The following is a 23,528-nucleotide window of genomic DNA, read 5'->3' on the forward strand; positions in this document are numbered from 1 at the left end:
TGACTGCTAAAAACAAATACACACAACATATTTCTTTAGAAGTTTCAAGAAAAACCTAGAATCAACTAAAGCTAGAATAATTAATTCAATTTCTAATAAAAACACATTAAATTTTATCCTTTTTGCCCAAAAGAACAATATAGTGGTATCTCAATTCTTCTTAAGCAAATCATCTGACAAAAAGAACCAGTCTTTTTACCTAGCAGAATAAATCTGGAATACCTTGTGGGTTTTGTCTTTGGCATCCAATACATTTTCCAAAGAACTTTTAGCTGATGTGCCACCATCCTCTCTTCCTGTTTCCTGCCTTTTCTGTTTCTGCAGCTGCTCTTTCTCCTGTCTGTCCTTTTCTTCAAGTTTTTTCCGAACTTCAGCTTCTTCATATCTAGTTGAAAAAAGAAGTCAGGATGTCTTTTATTGGCATGATGGTGGAAAGTAAAGGATTTCCAGTTCTATAAAGTTAATATCCTGCCATGAGGTATTTTATGGCTGCATTCTTTCTCCCTCCAGTTGAAATTCAACTCTGCCAGTGTTCCATTATAAATCACAACTCACAAATTTGTCCTCTGTAGATTTATTTCAGATTGCTCAAAAATCTTGAAAAGAAACGCTATGCTCTCAAGTTGAAGTTGTTCAATATTCTTTTTGCTCTTTCCCTCCCACTAATTTCAACGCTTTAAAGATTCAAATATGCTGCCATTTCCTTTTCAAAGGATTTACAATCCTAAAATCCTAAAATTAACTATAAAGCCCGATTTACTTATTAAATAGCTCAAAATACAAAAAAGTACAGACAATAAATAAGTGAAAGAACCTAAAGCCCCAAAGATAGACGAGTAAAGAACATGATTATTGCTAGCAGTAGTACGATTAGGGAAAAACTAGGCAATCTAAGAGAGAACAGTTAATAATGGGTAACCCAAAGATGAGGAGAAATTCTATTCTACTTAGTTGATTAACTGGCTAAAGGAGAAAGAGAATAGTAATTCTAAATGACTTCATCCACCTTAACATATTCCAGCCTCAAGATTAGTAACTGGGGAAAGGACCAAGGAACACACTAGTTGAAAAAGATAAGTTCTAAGTAAAGGCTATGATACATTCAGGTATCTCTGCTTTTCAGACGTTTTCTTTATGCCACTTCGCTTTTACAAAAGACCTACATTAGTACTTGTTTTTACTAACCGAAAGAAATCTGAAGAGGATATTCACTTATGGAAAAAAGGTGAAAAATGAAAATAGCGTTTAGCAGTTGTTCTGCAGCCAGCTGTTAGAAGTAGCCACACCGTGATCAGACAGTGTGGCTCCTTCACCGCCAAGCTCCTTCCCCAGGAATTACACAAGCATCTCAGCATCAAGCTGCCATAGCTTTGAACTGTGTCTGTGAGCATCTGTGCTTTATCTTGATTTATTTTGTGCATCTTGTAGCAAGACGTGTCCTGAGGTAGTTGCTTCTTTGCCTTACGCCATTTTGGCTTAGGTAAAGTTTCATAGGAACACTTTACTTTCAGATGGCAGGGGAAAACCTGTGTAACTATAGCAGTTAAGTGATCCAAGTTTAAAAAAAATAGTGGAGTAAAAATAGTTCCCTTTTTATTTTATTTAAAGAGTGACTAATGACTAAAAATTGAAACATACTGTTTTTAATTTCTAATTATTTTATAAGCCTGATAAGTCAGTCATGGCAAATACTAGAGTTAGATTTTTTTTTTAATATGTAACTTCTGCAACCAGGCAAGTCAAAACTAACATTAAATACTTCATTCCCACAAGTACAGTGTACAGTAGCACATTATGACATGAAGCATATGAGAATATTATGTTTTTCTGAAGATTCCTGTCAGAAACTTAGAAAAAACTGGACCTGAGCTATAATCTAATAGACCAATGCTTATCTTAACAATGTATTAGTCTAAACATTTAAAAATTTTCAGTAAAGAACATTAATGGTAACACATGAATATAAGACTTCTTCTTAAGAATTGGGATTTATATGCATGGTCATATATAAATGGACAAATTCTAAATATAATTTTATTCTTCTAAATTTACATTCTAAAGATTTCATAATAGTGTCTGTACCTGAGTTTAAGGCTTTCAGAGAGTCTCTCAGCTTCTTCAATAGCTTTTTTGATGTTTGCAGGTCCAAGTATTGAATGAAAGTAGTCCTAAAATTATAGGAAAACCATCTTATACTGTTAGTACTAGCCACTGTACATAGCACTAATGCTAAAAACACAAAATTATGGTGTTCATATAAACAAAAGTTTAGATAAAAATATTATGACTGAATAAAATATTTCTTAAAACTTTTAACCTACAAAAGTGTACAACTTATTCTACAATTGTTTCAAAAATATTTTTTCATACTATTAGTAGGTTAAAAAAAAAAGCCGGTAGGTAATAATTTTACTTATTTGTAAGGCACCTTTACGAAGTGTAAATACTATTCTTATTGTTTTTGAATAAGTGCCAAAAAGCAAGCCATATACGTTAGGAGCAAAATATATTTTCCTACTGTAAATATGTTACTTAGTTTTTTCTTTTAGTCTCAGAAGCAGTAAAGCAAATTCTGTATTGATCCACAGCATAGAATTTGTTTTGTTTTACTTGTTTTAAACTGAGATGTTTCCTTCCACCTGTATTTTATAATACCTGCCTACCTCCCAACTGGAGTCAAATCACTTTAGACATAAAACAAGTTTTACACTTGAGGAAACCCTGAGTAACTGAAAATCAAATGGTAGAAAATAAATCAATAGTATGATCTACGTTAAAACACACACATACACACACAAAAGGTTTAGCACATAATTTATTAACAAGCATAATGAGTTGAAAAAAATAAATCACTTCCCTAAGGGGTCACTCATTAGATCTTGCAATCAGAGATATTTCCAAATCAAGGCTGGTTTAACATGACAGTAGTGCAGTGAGACTCAGCTAACTAACTAGTGGATCTAACTTGCCACAACTTATCACTATGACTTTGCCTACTAACACAGTTTATCACAAATGATACTGTAATCAGAAGTTATAAAAAGAAAGGCCAGGAGGCCAGAAATATCCATCTCTGGATGTTTGAGAGGCAGTTACAAAGAGCTGGTAAGATAGATCTGTTGATAACAGTTATCATATGTCTGTCTATCTAGCCTAAAAGTAGACCATGTTTTATTTGATTTTATTCTTCTAGATTAGAGATAAAATATATAAAAGGGCCATTCACTATGTAATTTTTAATAAAAGTATATAGTTTGTTCAATAGTATATCAACTAAAAATTACAGTGGAAACTGTAATTACTTCCATTATCACAATGTCCTGACTTCTGATGCAATACTTTTTTAAGAGAAAACAAAATTAGCCATTACTGTAATATTTCTCTGATAAAAACAAAATACAAAGTAAAACCAAAAAAACACTATGACTTTTTTAAAAATTAATTTTTATTGGAGTACGGTTGCTTTATATGACTTGTTTTATTAATTTTTTGACATGAACTCATTTAAAAGCCCGGCTTAACACTGCTGAAATGCTGAAAAAATCATGTTTGGGCATGTCTGGTACAAACTCCCAGAAGACACTCCCCTAATATTAATGAAGTTTCTTGTCAATAATTACCTCTCTCTGTGCTCTTAAAGGAACACAGTTGGAGTAAGTATAATTTTTTTCCAATTTTCAATAGTATTGACAATTGGCAGAATAAAAAAAAAAGTCCAATTCTTATACAACTAAAAACATTTGCTTCTTAGGTTTACTTAGTAGAACTTTCCTACTCCTGAACACACAAATTCAAGCAATTCCAATGATTTCCCAAACAAAATGATTCACTAATAATAATATTTAGCATTATCATGATTGCCATGGATATTTAAAAATATTCTAACTGTACCTAGACTTTGCTATACTAATATTTTCAATATATTTGCCTTCTCCCCCTTTTCAAATAACCCTGAAAAAATTGTTCATAAACTAATTTTTTTCAATGAGTAAACAATAATGTAATGTGTTTTCTACTAGTGAGTTTCCTAAATTAAAAAGTTTTATCTAAATCTTAGTGTAAAACAAGTGAAAAATGTTAAGTTTCTGAAGAAGGCTGGTCACATTACATCCTGTCACTTACTGATTTAAAGGGTAAAAATCAGAAAATATGTAGTTACTAAATTTAACACTTCACATACTTAAAATGCACTGGAGACATTGAGCTAAATAAAATAAAACAAAAAACAGTTCTAAGACAGAAGCAGACGTGGTACCCTGGACAGAGCAAATGGAAACAGTCCCTTTACTAATATCAGGAACTCAACATCTACAGCATATGAAGTAACAGCCTGGGTTACTTGAGCCTTTGCAGGGAGCTTCCTAACCCGAACAACTCCTGCCACTTTCAACTAGATACTCTCTTTGGAAATCCAATAGATACTCTGTGGAAATGGAAAAATTTCTTACTGATTAAAATTTACTCCCAACCTTCTCAAGTTAAAAAAAAAGGTAGCTACAAAACCACTCCCAATCTTGCCAAATAAAAAAAGTAACAAGTTAGAAAAATAAAGCAAAAATTAAATAAGTACATAAAAAATTGGCCCTACCACAACAGACAAAAAAGGAAACATCAAAACTTCCGAAGTTCTCCAAATTCGCAAATCTTTCAAAAATATTTATTTCAGTAAATACTTTTACACTTCTTTTTAAGCAGTATCTTTTTTTAAATTTTATTTCTGACAGGGTTCAGATTTATGGGGTTTTTTCAGATTTATGTTTTAATAAATAAAATATTCATTTACAATAGTAATAAGCAGAATAATTGCCACCATTCATTCACCCATTCAATATTTATAGAATACTTATAGTATGACAAGAACGATAATACAAGACTTATCTTCGATTCTTATAGCAACCCACCAAGAAGGTCCTCTTTAGAGATAAACGTACTGGGGTCTCAGGAAAGATGAAGTAAGAGAGCCCAAAGTGAGAGAGCACATTCCCAACCCAGGTCTACTCTTCCCCAGTCTGTGATGTTTTTGTCATGCCACCAGGGTTTTCCAGCACTGGGTTTCTCTTTATTATCTCATAAATAAGCCAAACTTTTAGTTGTGGGTAGTCCTTCATATCCCATAGATCATGTATATAGCAGAATAGCTTTTTTTTTTTTTTGCGGTACGTGGGCCTCTCACTGTTGTGGCCTCTCCCGTTGTGGAGCACAGGCTCCGGACGCACAGGCTCAGCGGCCATGGCTCACGGGCCCAGCCACTCCGCAGCATGTGGGATCTTCCCAGACCGGGGCATGAACCCACGTCCCCTGCATCAGCAGGCGGACTCTCAACCACTGCGCCACCAGGGAAGCCCCTAGCAGAGTAGCTTTTATTCAATTTTATGTTGGGCAGAAACAACATGACTCAAAAGACTCTCTGAGTAAAATGACAATTACATCGTTGTTTTCTGAAACTTTCCAGTGGGGTTAGGAAAAATATCAGTGATGACAGAAAGTATTAAACACATGAACCGTATCCTGGCTCTAAGCAGTATCATTTTAACAGATACTGTAAAAACCATCAGAGTGAGCAAGAGAAGCCTCTGTCTCTATCTGCAGATAAGCATGTCCAAGAATGTTCCAAGGGCAGGACCAACCCAGCCATTTGTAGACAGGAAGATGAATCTCCAAATGCAAGGAGCTACCTTTCCAAAGCTAGATCTAAAACCCCATAAAGATTATCAGCATAATTTTGCTGGTGAGAAGAAACACCAGCAATCATTTGTCACCATTAAATAAAACATTAAAGTTATCCCATAACCAACAACCAAAAGAAATTTTATTAGTCCCACTGCTGTGGACAAAAAAAGGTTATTTCGAAGAATAAGAGAACTTTTTCTTTTTTTCACTTCTATAAGTCAATTTAAATGAGGCAGGAAGGTCCCACATGTCATGGAGCAACTAAGCCCGTGCGCCACAACTACTGAGCCTGCGCTCTAGAGCCCGTGAGCCACAACTACTGAGCCCACACGCCACAACTCCTGAGCCTGCACGCTAGAGCGCATGCTCCGCAACAAGAGAAGCCACCACAATGAGAAGCCTGAGCACTGCAACGAAGAGTAGCCTGCGCTCACCGCAACTAGAGAAAGCCCATGCACAGCAATGAAGACCCAACGCAGCCAAAAATAAATAAATAAAACAAATTTAAAAAAAAATTTAAATGAGGCAAGACAATTCTGCCAAAAGTGAACTAAATAAAAATCTCAATATTAATTCAAGAATGGCTTGTCTTGGACTTCCCTGGCAGTCCAGTGGTTAAGACTCCATCCACACTTCCAACGCAGTGGGCATGGGTTTGATCCCTGGTCAGGGAACTAAGATCCCACATGCCACATGCCGTGGCCAAAAAAATAAAAGAATGGCTTGTCTACCAGGTAAGAAATCTATAAGCAGTATTTTGCTACTATTCTCTAGTAGCAAGATCATTCCTAGGTAAAGGTGGAACCACCAACACAATATTATTCCCATTTCTTTAACCCACTCTCTATTTTCTTCTTTTGTTTCTGATGTAATAAAAATGCAACCATCTTCTCTAGCAACACTTATCCTAGTCATCAGTTCTCTTTACCCAGTTACACCTCTCCCATCCTCCCTCCCTCCTCACGCTTCAGCAAATTGGAAGAAAGGCACCTGGCTCAAAAGATTAAAAGCAGGGGGCTTCCCTGGTGGTGCAGTGGTTGAGAGTCCACCTGCCGATGCAGGGGACACGGGTTCGTGCCCTGGTCTGGGAAGATCCCACATGCCGCGGAGCCGCTAGGCCCGTGAGCCATGGCCGCTGAGCCTGCGTGTCCGGAGCCTGTGCTCCGCAACGGGAGAGGCCACAACAGTGAGAGGCCCGTGTACCGCAAAAAAGAAAAAAAAAAAGAAAAAGATTAAAAGCAAAAAGTAATAAATAGATAAAAATGATTATCTAAATTAAATAGATTAATCAACATTAATTTTGCAAACTGAGATCTTTAATATGGCTATAATGTCAATTAAATATAAAAAGCTGTCACATAAAAACAAGTGACTAAACCTTGACCCTTGAAAAAGTACAACTATAGTTATATTTTTCTTATTGAATGCATGAGTAAACTGAATCCTTCTATTTGACCTGGCAGTGATTTATTACAACAGAAGACTAATCATGAGTCTGTATGTTGCTATAAACCTGTACTAGTCCAAAGCAAATTAAGTATGTGTATATAGTGTGAGTGTAACCATACATATACACATATATTGCAAATAATGAAACGAAATCTTTAGTTTGCTTTTTCTATCTGCAGAAGTTTGAACTTGCTGCTGCATAATATCTAAATTTCAGTATTATTTTAAAATTTTAGAGATCAATAGCTCCACTGTGTAAAAATAACTTAGCAAATAAAAACATAGAAATAAAAGGTACCTGCTGTTGCTTGAAATCAGGCCTTTTTTTGATAAGATTATAAACAGTCACATACTTCATATATAGCACATAGGCCCTTTCCTCATCACGATCTAATCTGCTTTCTTCAGCGGTCTTGAAGATCTTCAGGGCACTCTGTACATAACTTAAAATTAGAGAAAAAGTAATTAAAACACTTGACATCTGGGGGAAAAAAGTCATGTATAAAGTCCACAGAGAATCTCAATAAAATACATTTCATAATTTAGGTTGCACTACTTCAGAATTATACAAAGTTAGATATAAGTTTGGATGCAACATGAAAATTTCCCTTATACTACAATTAAATACTTATGTTTCATTAATAGTTGTTTGTATGTCATCAAACTGTACAAAATGCATTCTAAATCCAGTTTTAAAAGATTTGCTACAATAGATAATCCTGAGGCAAGTGGTTCTTCGGCATCCATATAATAGTCATACTCTATAATTAAAGAACATAGCTGCATACTACTTGTACTGAAGTAGGGGAGCTAAAATATTTATTATTTTTATGTTAAAACAAATACTTTTCAATTCTCCTTACTCCTTTCTAATCATGATGTAAAATTCTCCCCACCTAAAAACTCAAGAAACTAGGGACAGGAAAGGGGACATGAGTTCAATCTTTTAGAGTTTTCTATACAATGGCTGAACTGCACTCTGATTCACTGGCCCTGAAAAGAGAAGAGATTTAAAGTCTAAAAACATGTCATCTTAAAATTCCACTTCAGTAAAATAATTTGAGGGGTCTACGGCATTCATTTATTTTTTCTTTAAATAAATTTATTTATTTATTCATGGCTGCATTGGGTCTTCATTGCTGCGCGTGGGCTTTTCTCTAGTTGCAGAGAGCGTGGGCTACTCTTTGTTGCAGTGCGCTGGCTTCTCATTGTGGTGGCTTCTCTTGTTGTGGAGCATGGGCTGGCTCTAGGTGCGTGGGGTTCAGTAGTTGTGGCACGCGGGCTCAGTAGTTGTGGCTCACGGGCTCTAGAGCGCAGGCTCAGTTGTTGTGGTGCACGGGCTTAGTTGCCCCATGGCATGTGGAATCTTTCTGGACCAGGGCTCGAACCCATGTCCCCTGCATTGGCAGGCGGATTCTTAACCACTGTGCCACCAAGGAAGTCCACTACGGCATTCATTCTAAGGACATTTTCCTGGTTTAAGAGTCTTCAGAAAGCAAATTAATAAAACATACATTTCTGCAAGAGGAATTCATTTACTTAGGACTAAAGTTTTGGCAACTAAGCTGTAGTGCCAATGCTAATACACAATATGCTTTATCAATAACTTATTTCTACAAATCAGTGCATCTTGTTTTCTATATTTTTCAAACTGTGCTCTACGATTGAGACATGGATTAGTGATGAAGTTGGTTAGGCCAAGGAACTAGAACACCACACAAAGGAACAGGGCCAAACTGGTCTTTAAGACCAAAGGCGGTCCTACACAAGGACAATTTCAGTCAGTGTGCATGCCCTGCTAAGCATGGCATCAAAGTCCCAGGATAGAGGTAAGTCAAACCAAAGCTAGTAAGGAGATTCTCTAAGAGTTTAGGAGTGGGTACAACAGTCCTTAGGTTTTTCCTAATTCCTTTCATTATGATGCATGTATATCTCATGGGCCCATATGTAGCAGACCCAGCTGAGATGGCTGCAATGTCACTGTGAGTCCAGTGAACCAGCCAAATATCCTAAAAGGATTCTAGCATTCTCTAGAATAGTGCTACATGTTGTGGTGGTAGATTTAGGCCAACATACCACTTCCTGTGGGATCAGGGTAGTCCTAGAGCTAAACCAGACATTGCTAAAACAGATTTATCTGTTTTAAGATTAGATGAAGCTCTCTGAGAAAGCTTCAAGGTGGTTTTACCCTTCTCACTATTTTCTATTTGAAAATCATTCAAAGTGAGTTAAACAGCGCTACTTTCTCTATCACCCCATCAACATTACCAACTAAGCTCAAGAAGTAGGCCAATCCCTCTCTTACTCTTCCTATCCTTTCCCCACCCAAAGATCTCTCTCTCTCTTTTTTTTTTTTTTTGCTGTACGTGGGCCTCTCACCGTTGTGGCCTCTCCCGTTGCGGAGCACAGACTCGAGACGCGAAGGCCCAGTGGCCATGGCTCACGGGCCCAGCCGCTCCGCGGCATGTGGGATCTTCCCGGACTGGGGCACGAACCCGTGTCCCCTGCATCGGCAGGCGGACTCTCAACCACTGTGCCACCAGGGAAGCCTCAAAGATCTTTTTAAAAGCCCATTTTATACTTAGTAATGTTTAAGAATGTTAGTTCTTTCTGAGATTTTCTTTCCTGACCTTCTTTAAAGTTCTTACTACTCTCCTGTCTTCATCCTTAATGTTTTATTTCCTTCCCATCTTGTTTATTTCCTCTAGAAAATGACTCATAAAGATGTTTCTGTGCAAACACAGGTTTAAGATGCCTCTTCACAAGTTCATTTGGGATCATACGTATCATTTTTTAGAGCCTCACATTTATCTCCAGCCACAGAACACCTGTTTTCCCCGATTTCTAAAATCTGCTTACCTCAAGTGTAGGGTGTAAGGCTGGCTAGACCCACCTTTCTTTCTGAAACTCTTACTCCCAGCTCTATAATAATATAGTTATATATCTCTAAATCTTCTCCTTTGTTGGTCAAAATAAATTCAGAGGAAAAGTTCCCCTATCGTCTCCTGTCACTCCTTAACAGAGATAAAACTATCAACAAGTTAACAATTTTAGTGATACCCCATTTTTAGCAAAATAACTTGCAGTAAATACCAAAATAGCTGGACCTCTCCATCTCTATTATATTTTATCTCAGGACAAATTCTGCAACTGTTATCAGGAAAGTATCACCTCTAGCCTCTACCTCAACATGTAGTCTACCCCAACATAGATAGACTACGTGCCCTCAAAAATAAAAATACATAAAATAAATCATTAGGGGACTTTCCTGGTGGTGCAGAGACTCCGTGCTCCCAATGCAGAGGGCCTGGGTTTGATCCCTGGTTAGGGAACTAGATTCCACATGCACGCCACAACAAAGATCCCACGTGCCACAACTATGACCCGGCGCAGCCAAATAAATAAATAATAAAACAAACAAGACTTAAAAAAAAAAAAAAAGAAACAGGATATATAAGAATCCGCCTGCCATTGCAGGGGACATGGGTTTGATCCCTGGTCCAGGAACATGCCACATGCCGTGGAGCAACTAAGCCCATGCGCCACAACTACTGAGCCTGCACTCTAGAGCCCGTGAGCCACAACTACTGAGCCTGCGTGCCGCAACTACTGAAGCCCACGTGCCTAGAGCCTGTGCTCCACAAAAAGTGCACCACAACAAAGGGCAGCCCTCATTCGCCGCAACTAGAGAAAGCCGGTGTGCAGCAATGAAGACCCAATGCAGCCATTAATAAGTAAAATAAATTTTTAAAAAATCATTAGGTTAAAAGTTCATGTCAAATTGGTAAAAATTAAATACTTTGCTGAATACTGCATAAAAAATACGTATCTCTTTTTTAATCAAAGACTATGCTAGAACTAGATCTTATATGTGAAATACACAAGGATAAAAATGATCTTTAATTAAGAAGTACTTTTACACTGTTTTAGGAAAAGACATTAACTGTGGCTGAATGAGCTTTGTAGAATCCTTGCAGTCTTCATCTCTTAAACTTATGATGTAACATACTGTCCAGAAAACAGATAATATGCTTATTAGCAGAATATATATGTATTCTGCCAAGATAAAATTAAGAACTTCTCTAACTCATTTAATAAAATGGAAATGAACTAAAAGTTAACAGCTATCCCCCACTTTTCAAAAGTTCACTTTACACCACTTTGCTTTTACAGAACACCTAAGTACCTTTTTCACTAATCGAAAGAAATACAGAGGCAATTTTTGCTTTCATGAAAAAAGTTAATTGTTTCCTCACTTTATGCCATTTTGGCTTACAAAAGGCTTCATAGGAACACTCTACTTTTGAATAGTGGGGGATACCTGTATATGACTCAAATTAGCAAAGTATACATACTTCCTAGTGCTTATTTTCTCTGGTTTAACTTCTGTCTTCTTATTGAGGTCTTTTAGTGAAGAACTGAGGTAGAGTTCTTTAGGAACTGAAGCCACAGCAGGCATGATGAATAATCTTTACTTCTCCACTTTCACAATGGATGGTGTACTTCATTAAAAGTAGTTCTTTTCTGAAACAAAATGAACACAAATAATCCCATTAGTTTTCCTCATTAACAATAAAACAAGTGAGCAGTTTAAAAAACAAACAAACCTCCTAAACTGTGTCCTTTGCTAACAGAGTTAATTTTCCATTATCTTGAATATTTATTTTTGGGGTTCAATATACAGGGTATCAATAAACAATCTACTTTCCCCTCCAAATTTTCATTAATGAAATGAATTACTGTTTGTATCATTTTGCATTAAGTATTAGGAATCTTTCCTGTCAAAGGAACAGAATAATAAAAGCTTTTATATTTTTCTTCTGTTAAATCTGCATTAACGTATAGTTTACAAACAGAAGGAAGTTTCATTTAGAAATATTTCTTTCTCATCAGTTTACAAAAAGAAACAAGTTGGGGGGAGGGGTAGCCAGGGCACATTACATGAAGCTGGGGATGTATGAACATGTTTCTGGTAGAATACACCCAAATACTTTGGTTTACTTTGAAAAGGTCTTTGATGTTTCATGACATTCTTTGTTTTCTCATCTGCTCTGGGAAATTCTGACTGGGAAGATGGAGGTAGTAAAAAAAATTGAAGAAGAAGAAAGGCTAGGTATGTAACAATTAAGTTGTGTGTGTGTGTGTACCTGTGCAGGGATGCATACAGATGGGGCAGATCAGGGGAGCACACTAAATGGGAATCTTGGCAAGATCATAAGTGTCACCAAATGAAAACTTCAGGAACCCAAGTAAATTTATACAAGGTCTTCAGTTGTAAAGAACTAATTACAATTTGAATAAATAGCTGCATTAATACATTTAAGAGATTACAACTTTTTTTGATACAGCCACTATGGAAAACAGTATGGCGGTTCCTCAGAAAACTAAAAATAGAATTACCATATGATCCAGCAATCCCACTCCTGGGAATATACCCGGTCAAAACTATAATACAAAAAGAAACATACACCCTTATGTTCATAGTAGCACTATTCACAAGAGCCAAAACATGGAAACAACCTAAATGTCCATCGACAGATGAATGGATAAAGATGTGGTAACATATATACAACGGAATACTCAGCCATAAAAAAGAACAAAGTGATGCCATTTGCAGCAACATAGATGCAACTATTATCATACTAAGTGAACTAAGTCAGAAAGAGAAAGACAAATACCATATGATATCACTTATATGTGCAATCTAAAATACGGCACAAAGGAACCTATCAACAAAACAGAAACAGACTCACAGACAGAGAACAGACTTGTGGTTGCCAAGGGGGAGTGGGGTAGGGAGAGGGATGGACTAGGAATTTGGGGCTGGTAGATGCAAACTATTATATTTTGAATGGATAACAACAAGGTCCTAATGTATAGCACAGGGAACTATATTCAATATCCTGTGATAAACCATAATGGAAAAGAATATAAAAGAAGAATGTATGTATGCATAAAATTGAGTCACTTTGCTGTACAGCAGAGACTGGCACAACACTGTAAATCATCTATACTTCAATTTAAAGAAAAGAGAGATTACAACTTTTTTTCTATCACTTATTTCCACTACCTTACTGCTCTTCATTCTATCAGTTCACTATTATTAGACGAATGGACATCAATGAACACTGAATCTTAAAATGCTGAGTAAGGTACAACTTTAGGGGTGAAACGGCTTCTGTTCACCTATGTGAAACTCCAAAAGCACCCCAATTTGCTTTGATTCTTGTCACATTTTATATTAAATATTAATACTTTCTCATTTCTTGATTAGGTATATAATCCATCAACAATGCACCACCAAAACAGCTAAGAGCATCCATTAAAGAATATGATAGGGATCCCTGGATTTCCTCATACTTATACAGATAACAGTATTGAGTGTCTTACCTTGTAAAAAAACATTATGTTACATGTTAAAGACACGAAGGATACATAAGAAGTGGTCCCTGACCTTCCAGGATAAACAGTTTAACAAGAGAACATTCCCTACTCCCCCATGCTCACCACCTCCTCAACCCCTGCTTATCCCCCTAAAGCTGAGTGAAAAAGCAGGAATACATATAATGTGACACCATTTGTAAGAAGTTTTAAAACAAACTAAACTGAGCAATATATTGCTTAAGGATACAAATCAGATAAATTTATAAAGTCAGGAAATGGTAAATATAAAATTCTATTTCTGGAGAGGTAGAAGATACAATAAGGGAGGCACACACAAAGAGCTTCAGTGATATATAAGGTTTTATTTCTCAAGGTGGGTGGTATGTTCACAGATGCTCACAGATGACTGTTTTGTTTTATGTATTTATTAAAGTATAACTGATGTACAACATTATATGTTACAGGTGTACAATATAGTGATTCACAATTTTTAAAGGTTATATCCCATTTATAGTTATTACAAAATATTGGCTATATTCCCTGTTGTACAATATATCCTTGTAGCTTATTTTACATATAATAGTTTGTACAGATGATCATTTTATTATCAGGCTTTTATAACATAAAATAATACATAATGTACTTAATGTATTTCATTAAAAATTTTTAAAGAAAGCAATTATATTATATAACAATGCAAATATGAATAAAAATATCCAATTGTCTACAAATATGAAAAGAATACCCAGAGAGATGTAAAAGTTAGGAAGTTATGGTTGAAACAAGCAAACATAAAATATATATGTTTTTAAATACTCATTAAGAAAAAAAACAGATTTGGAATATTTTCAGAGCCTAGTATATATAACCTCGTTGAGCACAGCTTCCATACAGTGGTGTGAGTGGAAGCAAGAGCACAAGCATTAAGGAATAAAGAAATGGAAGTAGACTGTAGATAACTTAAAAAAAAATTGGCAATGAAAAAGAAAATGATGGGATAGAGTGGTGCTTCAGGAACATGATTTCTACTGAAACATAAGAAGCAACAGTTGAGAAACAATACTTTTGACTAAGGGAAAGCACAGTAAGGCCAAGAAACTAACTTTTCAGGAAGATGCTTAAGGAAACTTGAGTCCTTACTGATGCCACAACAGACACCATGGTGGCAGAGGGCAGGGGATGCTGGAGCTTGGACTATTAAGGAGGGCTAAAGGACAGTAAGATAATAGTAACAGGAGTTATCCCTGACTTTTCTGCCCCCGCCTAGCTCAGCTAGGATCTTAAGCTTACTCAACCACGAAAAGCCAACATATGCTCCCCTGATATAGGCTAGCTCTTGAAATGTCATTTCCAAAAAGCCCAATGATTTTTTACTGGCAACACTAAATGTACTAAGATAAGGATTAACGCCAGAGTTAGGCAGAGTGACCTCGTACCAGTCTGACAGTATCTGTTTTTCCTACTCTATCCTTTACCTGCGTCTTAAGTATTAGCAGTCTAACCACAGGACATATATTCAAAAAGTCAGGTAGAGTCTATTTTGTTGATTCATGACAATTAGGTTTCTTGGTTGGGAAAAGAAAGCTATTTATTTGAACCCTCTAAAATGAAGGTCTAGAATATGTCTCAGTCAAATCTTTTTCTCATCATTACCTTTAAAGCTTGGATCTTTAAAAGACAAAAGAATATAAAAACTATATATGCTACCTAGGCAACTTAAAATAATAAATCATTAGCTATTTCAAAGTTAAATTCCATTCAAACATTCACAGGCATCCTACTGTACAGAAGACACTGTGCTCCCAGGAACTCAAAAGTTAGATGTGATCCATTTCCTCACAAAGTTTAAAAAACTAATGTGAGAGAGAAAGTTGTAAGCAGTGTTAATACAACATGTATTATATCAAACTATAAAGAGTTACAAATAATGTACAATAAGAAAAATTAACAAGATCAAGTATGACTAGAGGGATCTTGGGAGGCATCATGGAAGAGACAGCATTTCTGTGAGTCTTGGTGAGAGAAGGCTTTGATAGAGATGAGAAAGAGTATGAGGAAAAAGTCAAAAAAGTAAAGAACATCTTTAGGAACTAGCTAGTATACAGAATGAACAAGGATTTGCTAGGCAGTAAGGTCTGAAAAATAGTCTAGGAACAGATAAATGGAAGGCTGTGAATGTCACATTAAAGCATTTACTTTGTTTTCTAAAGGTAACAGAGAACCAGAGCAGGATTCTAAGAACAGAGTTATACGATCTAAACTAACAGTACAAGGTTAGGCTTTAAAAGACTGGAGATAAGGAAGACATTAGTTACCCATAATAATGATCCTAAGGAAAGATGATGAAGGTCAGAACTAGGGCAGTAGAGATGGAATGGAGGAGGCAGACAGATACTAGAGACACTGCGAAGGTAGAATGACAGGACGCCGACTGAGTGACAACCGATCAGACACACCAATGGAAACTACAGGGATAAGATTATGATGACAACAAAGTTTTTAATGAGGGTTTCCAGGAAAAAGATTGTGCTTTTTTAAAGTTACTTTTTCTGTCCTTATTTGATTTTTGAGAACAGCTGAAATAAAGAACTTGCTCTGATAATGTCATCAAAGGACCACAGTTGTTTCCATTTTCCTTCATTAAATTATACGTTATGCTGTCAAATAAGATGTCTGGTGTTAAAAATACTTCCAGCATTGTCTTAATTGCTATTTTAGCCTCTACAATCACATATACTTCTGCAGAAGTCAAAGCACAAAGTAAAGGGTATTTTTCCCTAATCATGTGAGAAAGCAAAGAATACATATCCAACTTAAATGTATGTAAACTTTAATGTATTAAATTTTTGATAAGTCATTCTGCTGCACTTTGCCATTAAAGAAATTTCAAAAGAGACTGCCATAAAATAACTTAAGGCCAGAATGACTGAATGGATTTACAATTTCCTTATTTTGGTTGCAACAGTAAAAACAAACCCACCGATACTTATACAGGAATGTTCAATAACTACAGAACTCAAATAATTTTAAAATCTACTTGTTTAGCTCTAGAACTAAATACAACATATAACCCACTAAAACTATGTTATACTTCAAAAAGGACTGTAAGTACAAAAACTAAAATAACTAAGTATATGTAAGAAAAAGTTCTCCTAAAAAATTTTTTTTAAGATGTGTAAACCTGATAAAGATTTAAGAACAACAGCTTAATCAAACAGCAATGCTCCAAAAATGAAATACAGGCAGTGCTGAAAATGAGCTGACAATAGGGAGAAAATGGAAGGCATATATACCCCTCTCTCTCTCTTTCTGACATTTTTCTGATCCTTCCAAAGAAAGGAGTAGAGATTGGACGACCTGAACCAGAGTGATGACTAAAAAGCAAAAAAGTAAAGACTGAGGTTTGTTGTCATTCAAACTGGTCCTGATATCTTAACTAGGGCCTTACACCAGCCACCGCCAAGGTTGCTGGCAACACTGAAAGGAAAGCAGTTTGTCTTTGTTGGCCATCCATCATCTCATCTCACCCCATCTCTGGCCTTCAGATAGCAACAGTATTCACTACATCATCTGGCTATCTTAAATTTCATATAACCCATTCTATACTCATTCTAGTTAAAATGCCAAGACAAGTAAGTACTGATGAAATAATCTGCTTTAAAGCAATCCTAAAGTTAAGGCTCAACCCTTTTAAGAATTAATCACTGCTAAAAAAACCTCTAGTATTTTCTGAGTATCTACTATGAGTCTAGTGACAATAGCAGTGTTTTTTAAAAATCCCTTTAGAAGGTCACAATCACCATTAAAAAAACAAACAAAAAAAAAACCTGAAGAGAAAATATCAGAGCATGTCACACATAGTAAGGTTAAAACTGTTTCATGAAACTTTAGTTTTGGCTGTGTACCTGTGTATGCACATATAGAACACTGGGTATAAATGTGAAATGTCTATAGGTTACAACTGAAAGTGTAAAAGTCCTGCAGAGCAATGCTACTCCAAGTGTGCTCCACAGACCAGTGCTGGTTGAGGAACTGTTGGTTACCAGTCTGTGATAAAATAAGCTTGTAACAGAATGTAAACCTATTAGGCGCACTGAATTTTTCATAGCAGCAAAACTTTCTTTACAAAGAAAGCAATGTACTGATTATATTCTAGCACAAGCTGCAAGACTGTAAGAGATTGGCTACTTTGAGTAACACTGCTCTAGGGAGACAGAGTATCACAGGGCTTCTGATCACAAATACCTTAGTCTGTTTATCAAGACCAAATTAATACTCATTAAATAATAAGCCAACAATTAATTCCTACACTGTACATTAATATGTGACTCCAGTCATTGGGAAGTCAAAAGGAGGGAAAAATTCACTGTAACTTGGGGCGAGGGGGGAGCTTCATCCAGTCCAGAGTGTACTCTTTTGTGCTGATCCCTCGTCCTGCAAAAACCAACTTAAGTTCCACCTCTTCCATCCTTGATGGTCTCAGCTCTTGGAGTTTATTTCTTTTTTTTAATATATGTATAAATTTATTTATTTTATTTTTGGCTGCATTGGGTCTTCGTTGCTGCGCGCGGGCTTTCTTTAGTCGCGGCAAGCGGGGGCTACTCTTGGTTGAGGTGCGAGGGCTTCTTATCATGGAGGCTACTCTTGTTGCGGAGCACGGGCTCTAGACGTGCAGGCTTCAGTAGTTGTGGCTCGCGGGCTCTAGAGCGCAGGCTGAGTAGTTCTGGCGCACAGGCTTAGTTGCTCCACAGCATGTGAGATCTTCCCGGACCAGGGCTCAAACCCGTGTCCCCTGTGTTGGCAGGCAGGTTCTTAACCACTGCGCCACCAGAGAAGCCCTGGAGTTTATTTCTTGATCTAAATCCTATACTATCAATATTTGTTATCTATAGCATTCCTTTAGTACAGAATTTGGACCAAATGACAGTTATGACTAGGCTTTAAGATACTCATACCTCATAAGCATGCAGTTTCATGATGCTGTGATAGAGACAGAAACTGGCCCTAAGGATAGGAGTTAGCTATGAATAGAGTGAGAAAGGAGGGCATGCCAGAAGAGGAAATCAACACGAACAAAGACACAAAATGAGAAATCAGTATGGGAAGGTAATAAGAAAAATAAAGAATGTTATAGGGATTATTAGGAAATAATCAAATTAGATCAAGGGATTATACTAACATGTCTTTATAAGTCATTACTCTAACATGCTAGATCTCTAACATCTACCTTAGTAGTCCTTATAGGCAACCCTTAATAACTGTTGGCTAACAATAATAAATTCTATTAGGTAAGGAAATGGAATTACATAATGGAGGATTTTGAAGCCACCCCAAATTGTTTATATTTAATTCAGCAGGCAATAAGAAGCCAGATCTTGAAGGGAAAATGGTATCTCTGGGCAGGTCAAAGTGGGGATATGCAAGACAGATTTGAAGGAAACGGGAACAAGGGAATGATACTTTAGAAAAGAATAACTAGCAGGCCATGGCAAAACAGAACATAAAAAGGTAGAAATGTGCTTTGACTGAAACAGTATTTTCTCTCTTGAGTACACACACACACACACACACACACACACACACACACTTTCAACCCTGAGAAATGTGAAGAATGGTAGTGCTGTTAACAAAAAAAAAAAAAAAAAAAAAGGAATGGTAGTGCTGTTAACAAAAATAAAAAGTTTAAAAAACTGATCAGTTTACAGCAGCATTTCTCAACTTGGGCACTACTCACATGCTGGACTGAATAATTCTTTGTTGTGGGGCTGCCCTACACATTGTAGGATGTGTAGCAGCATCCCTGGCCTCTACCCACTAGATGCCAGTAGTATCCACCCTTCTCCAGTTGTGACAAACAAAACTGTTTCCAGACATTGCCAAATGTCCCCTGGGCGGGTGTGTGTGTGTGTGTCAAAATTACCCCCAAATAAGAACCACTGATTTACAAAAAAATTTGAACATGGTGAGTGAATGCAAAAGGAATAACATCTAAAGAAGGATGCCTTGATAGAGATGTAAATACATAATCAGACATCAGGTTTACAGAAAGACCAGATATTAAATCAACTATTAAGGCGTTAATGTTACTTTGATAATCCTCAGTGTTTTGGGAGACAACAAAGTATTGACATTGAAATAATATGCTATCTAGGATATAGTTTAAATGATTCTATGCTCTTCACTTTTACGTATATTTTTAAACTTCTGTAATAGTTTTAAAAACATAGACATCATTTGCACTAGTAACTAAAATCAGGAGAATGAATCACTAAGGAAATGAGATCTTGTTTCTCTACAGCTGACAAGATACCTGAAGGGCTCAGAACTTGGGGAGTGGGGGTGGTTCCTAAAGGAGGAAAGAAACACAGAATGAAGGAAAACCAGGAAAGTGAAATATCATGGAAACCAAAGAAAAAGAGAAGTCCAAAGTTACAAAGTTCTTACAACGCTAAAAAGAAAAACAGTAAAATAACTAGCCCTAGTTCTGAAGAGTGATTAAAAACCAGCTTCAATGTGGTAAACATTTAGAATACCTCCATCTATTCAAAGTGTAGCACTGGGGGCTGCAGGGGACACAAAGAATATACCTCCTAACATATTTTCTACCTCTTAGGATGAAAGATGAGTACACAGTGGTAATACAAAGCAAAGTACCATATTACAGGCACTAACGTACCATGCCCCAATTTTTTGGTTTTATTAAGGACCATTCCTAGAAAAAACACGAGGGTAATTGTTTTACACAATAGGTGTCTATCTACCTATATAACCTTGATCCATTTCTTATCTCCTCTTCATCTAATTTTTTTTTAGCAGAGGCAAAACGGATGAGCTGGGAACCCAACTGTACTTAGTAAGTACCAAAAAAAGAGCTATGGTTCTCAACCCTAGCTGTATATTAGAATCACCTACAGAACTTTAAAAAAATATTGATGCCCAGGACCCATTCCTAAATGGTTCAATCAGAATCTCTGGGTGTGAGACTTGCACATAGGTATTTCTATAAAGCTCCTCAGGTGAATTCTAGCGTGCAATCAAGACGGAACCATAGGCATAAAGAATGGATATAAGCATGTTACTAGAAGCAATAAAACGCTATGAAGATGACAATTAGTTTTCAGCTGAAATCAATTTTTTTTTGTTTTTTGCGGTACGCGGGCCTCTCACCGCTGTGGCCTCTCCCGTTGCGGAGCACAGGCTCCAGACGCGCAGGCTCAGCGGCCATGGCTCATGGGCCCAGCCGCTCCGTGGCATGTGGGATCTTCCTGGACCAGGGCACAAACCCGTGTCCCCTGCATCGACAGGCGTACTCTCAACCACTGCGCCACCAGGGAGGCCCAACATTTTTTTTTGAAGGTAGAATTTTATTTTTATTTATTTATTTATTTTTAACATCTTTATTGGATTATAATTGCCTTGCAATGTTGTGTTAGTTTCTGCTGTATAACAAAGTGAATCAGTTATATGTATACATATATCCCCATATCCCCTCCCTCTTGCCCCTCTCACCCTCCCTATCCCACCCCTCTAGGTGGTCACAAAGCACTGAGCTGATCTCCCAGTGCTATGCAGCTGCTTTCCACTAGCTATCTATTTTACATGAAATCAACATCTTAAGTTATATAACTCCCAACCTACCAAAATTATGAGAAATCATTTTAATTTTTAATATTTTGTAATTAAGAAATTAAAAACCCCAGGATTCCTACACCCACAGCTTTTCAATTTGTTTTGAAATTGGTATTATAATGCATAATAATTTCATTTTACTACATTACAAAGACATCAGGTCAAATGTTATATGATATTACACGTAGAATCTAAAATGATACAAATGAACTTATTTACAAAACAGAAATAGACCCACAGACACAGAAAACAAATTTATGGTTACCAAAGGGAAAGGGGGTACGGAGGGATAAATTTGGAATCTGGGATTAACAGATACACCCTACTACATATAAAATGGATAAACAACGAGGACAACAAGGACCTATGGTATAGCAGAGGGAACCATATTCTACATCTTGTAATATCCTATAATGCCAAAGAATCTGAAAAAGTATATATATATATATATATATATATATATATATATATATATGACTGAATCACTTTACTGTACACCTGAAACATTGTAAATCAACTATACTTCAATTTAAAAAACAAGAAAGACATGCAGGTTCACATCACTGTTGGTACATTTCAGAGAATTTAGTATTATGAAAGACTAAACTGTAATGTGTTAGAAGAGGCAATGTTTAGCTATCTCAACACTAACTTTATTCACTGTACATGAGTACTGTGTTACTTGAATTAGTATGGTTATAAATGTTATTACAAATAAGTTTAACATAACATTTCATCATTTACTAATACATTTTATATTATAAAAGTCTAAGTCTCAGGCTTCCCTGGTGGCGCAGTAGTTGAGAGTCCGCCTGCCGATGCAGGGGACACGGGTTCGTGCCCCGGTCCGGGAAGATCCCACATACCGCGGAGCGGCTGGGCCCGTGAGCCATGGCCGCTGAGCCTGCGCGTCCGGAGCCTGCGCTCCGCAACGGGAGAGGCCACAACAGTGAGAGGCCCGCATACCGCAAAAAAAAAAAAAAAAAAAAAGTCTTAGTCTCATTTTCCACTTATTATTATACAACTCTGGGCAAATTCCTTAAATCCTCCACCACAACCACGGCCACTGCTCAGTTTATTATCATCTGCAAAATGGGAATAATTCATCTGCTTCTATAGTTTTCAAAGGTGTCAATGAAATAATATATACAAAACATGCTCCGAAAATTATAACATGCCATGAAATGGCTAAAGAAATCAGAAGCATAACTTATTCTGCATCTACTATTATATCCAAACATCAGTCAACAAAATTATGGTAGGCTAAAGATGGCCACAAGTCCTTCGGCATTCTCCTCTTCAAAAGGTCTGTTATCTGGTTGGGGGAGGGCTCTAACTGCTCTAACCAATACAGAATGTTGGAAGTAACGCTGTGCCAATTTCTGGGTCCAGGCTTTTAAAAGACTTTAAGAGAAAGCTTCCACTTCCTGACCCTTCAAACACTTGTCTTGGAACTCAGCCTCCATGCTATGATCTGTCCAAGACACATGAAGAGGCTATGTTGTAGGCACTCCAGTCGACATCTCCAGCTGAACTCCCAGCCAACATCAACTGCCATCCATGGGAATGAGCCACCTTGGATGTCCTGCCCAGCTGAGCTTTCAGATGACTCCAACCCTAGCTGGATATCTGACTACAAATACATGAAACCCTCACCGAGAACCAACGAGCTGAGTCCAGTCAGCCCACAGAAACATGAGATAATGAACTGTAGTTTTAAGCCACTTTGTTTTAGAGTGATCTGTTATATAGCAATAGGCAACTGGGACAATGACCAAGATTAAAACAAAAAAGACTCAATAATATCTAATTTTATTAACACCTCATATTTAATAGACACTTTTTTCCCTTTCACCTCTACAAAATAAGTACATTTTTATGTAGAAAATGTTCATAATAAAATATAATGCTAGACATTTTATGGGAAAAAAATCTGATGTACTGACTCTTACTTTACAAAAGCCATTTTGGTTCTTTCCCATTATGTTCACGCTAATAAACAAATGACCATAATGACTGACAAAGTTCAAGTAAATATATTAAAAATTAAATTCTAGAAAGACATCTTTAAAATATTTTTGTTTTTCTCATGCATTGTTTTCTCAAAAACTACAATGCATACCTATGTGCAATTAATATAAATTTATATCATTAATCACAGGTTGTTTTTTATTACAGAGTCCTTACTATCTAATTTAAAAGATGCACCTAATGTGTCACAAGAAAAGGAATACACATTTCAACATGTTAAAGACATAGCACAACCTATGGAACCTTTCAGACAGGCTGGTCCAGTACTCTGGAATCATGAGAAACGATCTAAATCCATCATGCAAGACATTCAACAATGAATCTTAAACAGAATCTGTTGAAATGCAAAATCTGCTTACATAGCA

General features: G+C 36.6%; 1 protein-coding gene across 4 annotated transcripts in view; it reads right to left on the reverse strand.

Moving 5' to 3' along the window:
- The window catches only part of USP8 (ubiquitin specific peptidase 8), a 101,488-nt gene that overhangs the window by 35,836 nt on the left and 42,124 nt on the right, over nucleotides 1-23,528 (reverse strand). For all 4 annotated transcript variants that reach the window (XM_082616883.1, XM_082616884.1, XM_082616881.1 and 1 more), the window contains 4 exons: nucleotides 11,475-11,643; nucleotides 7,418-7,562; nucleotides 2,083-2,168; nucleotides 223-385 (listed from right to left, as the gene is read on the reverse strand). In XM_082616883.1, the coding sequence (XP_082473009.1) occupies nucleotides 223-385; nucleotides 2,083-2,168; nucleotides 7,418-7,562; nucleotides 11,475-11,578 (498 nt within the window). In that variant the 5' untranslated portion in view covers nucleotides 11,579-11,643. The remainder of the gene's footprint in view (nucleotides 1-222; nucleotides 386-2,082; nucleotides 2,169-7,417; nucleotides 7,563-11,474; nucleotides 11,644-23,528) is intronic.

This window comes from Mesoplodon mirus (assembly GCF_964341445.2).
Source record: "Mesoplodon mirus genome assembly, chromosome: 4".
NCBI classification, from domain to species: Eukaryota; Metazoa; Chordata; class Mammalia; order Artiodactyla; family Ziphiidae; genus Mesoplodon; species Mesoplodon mirus.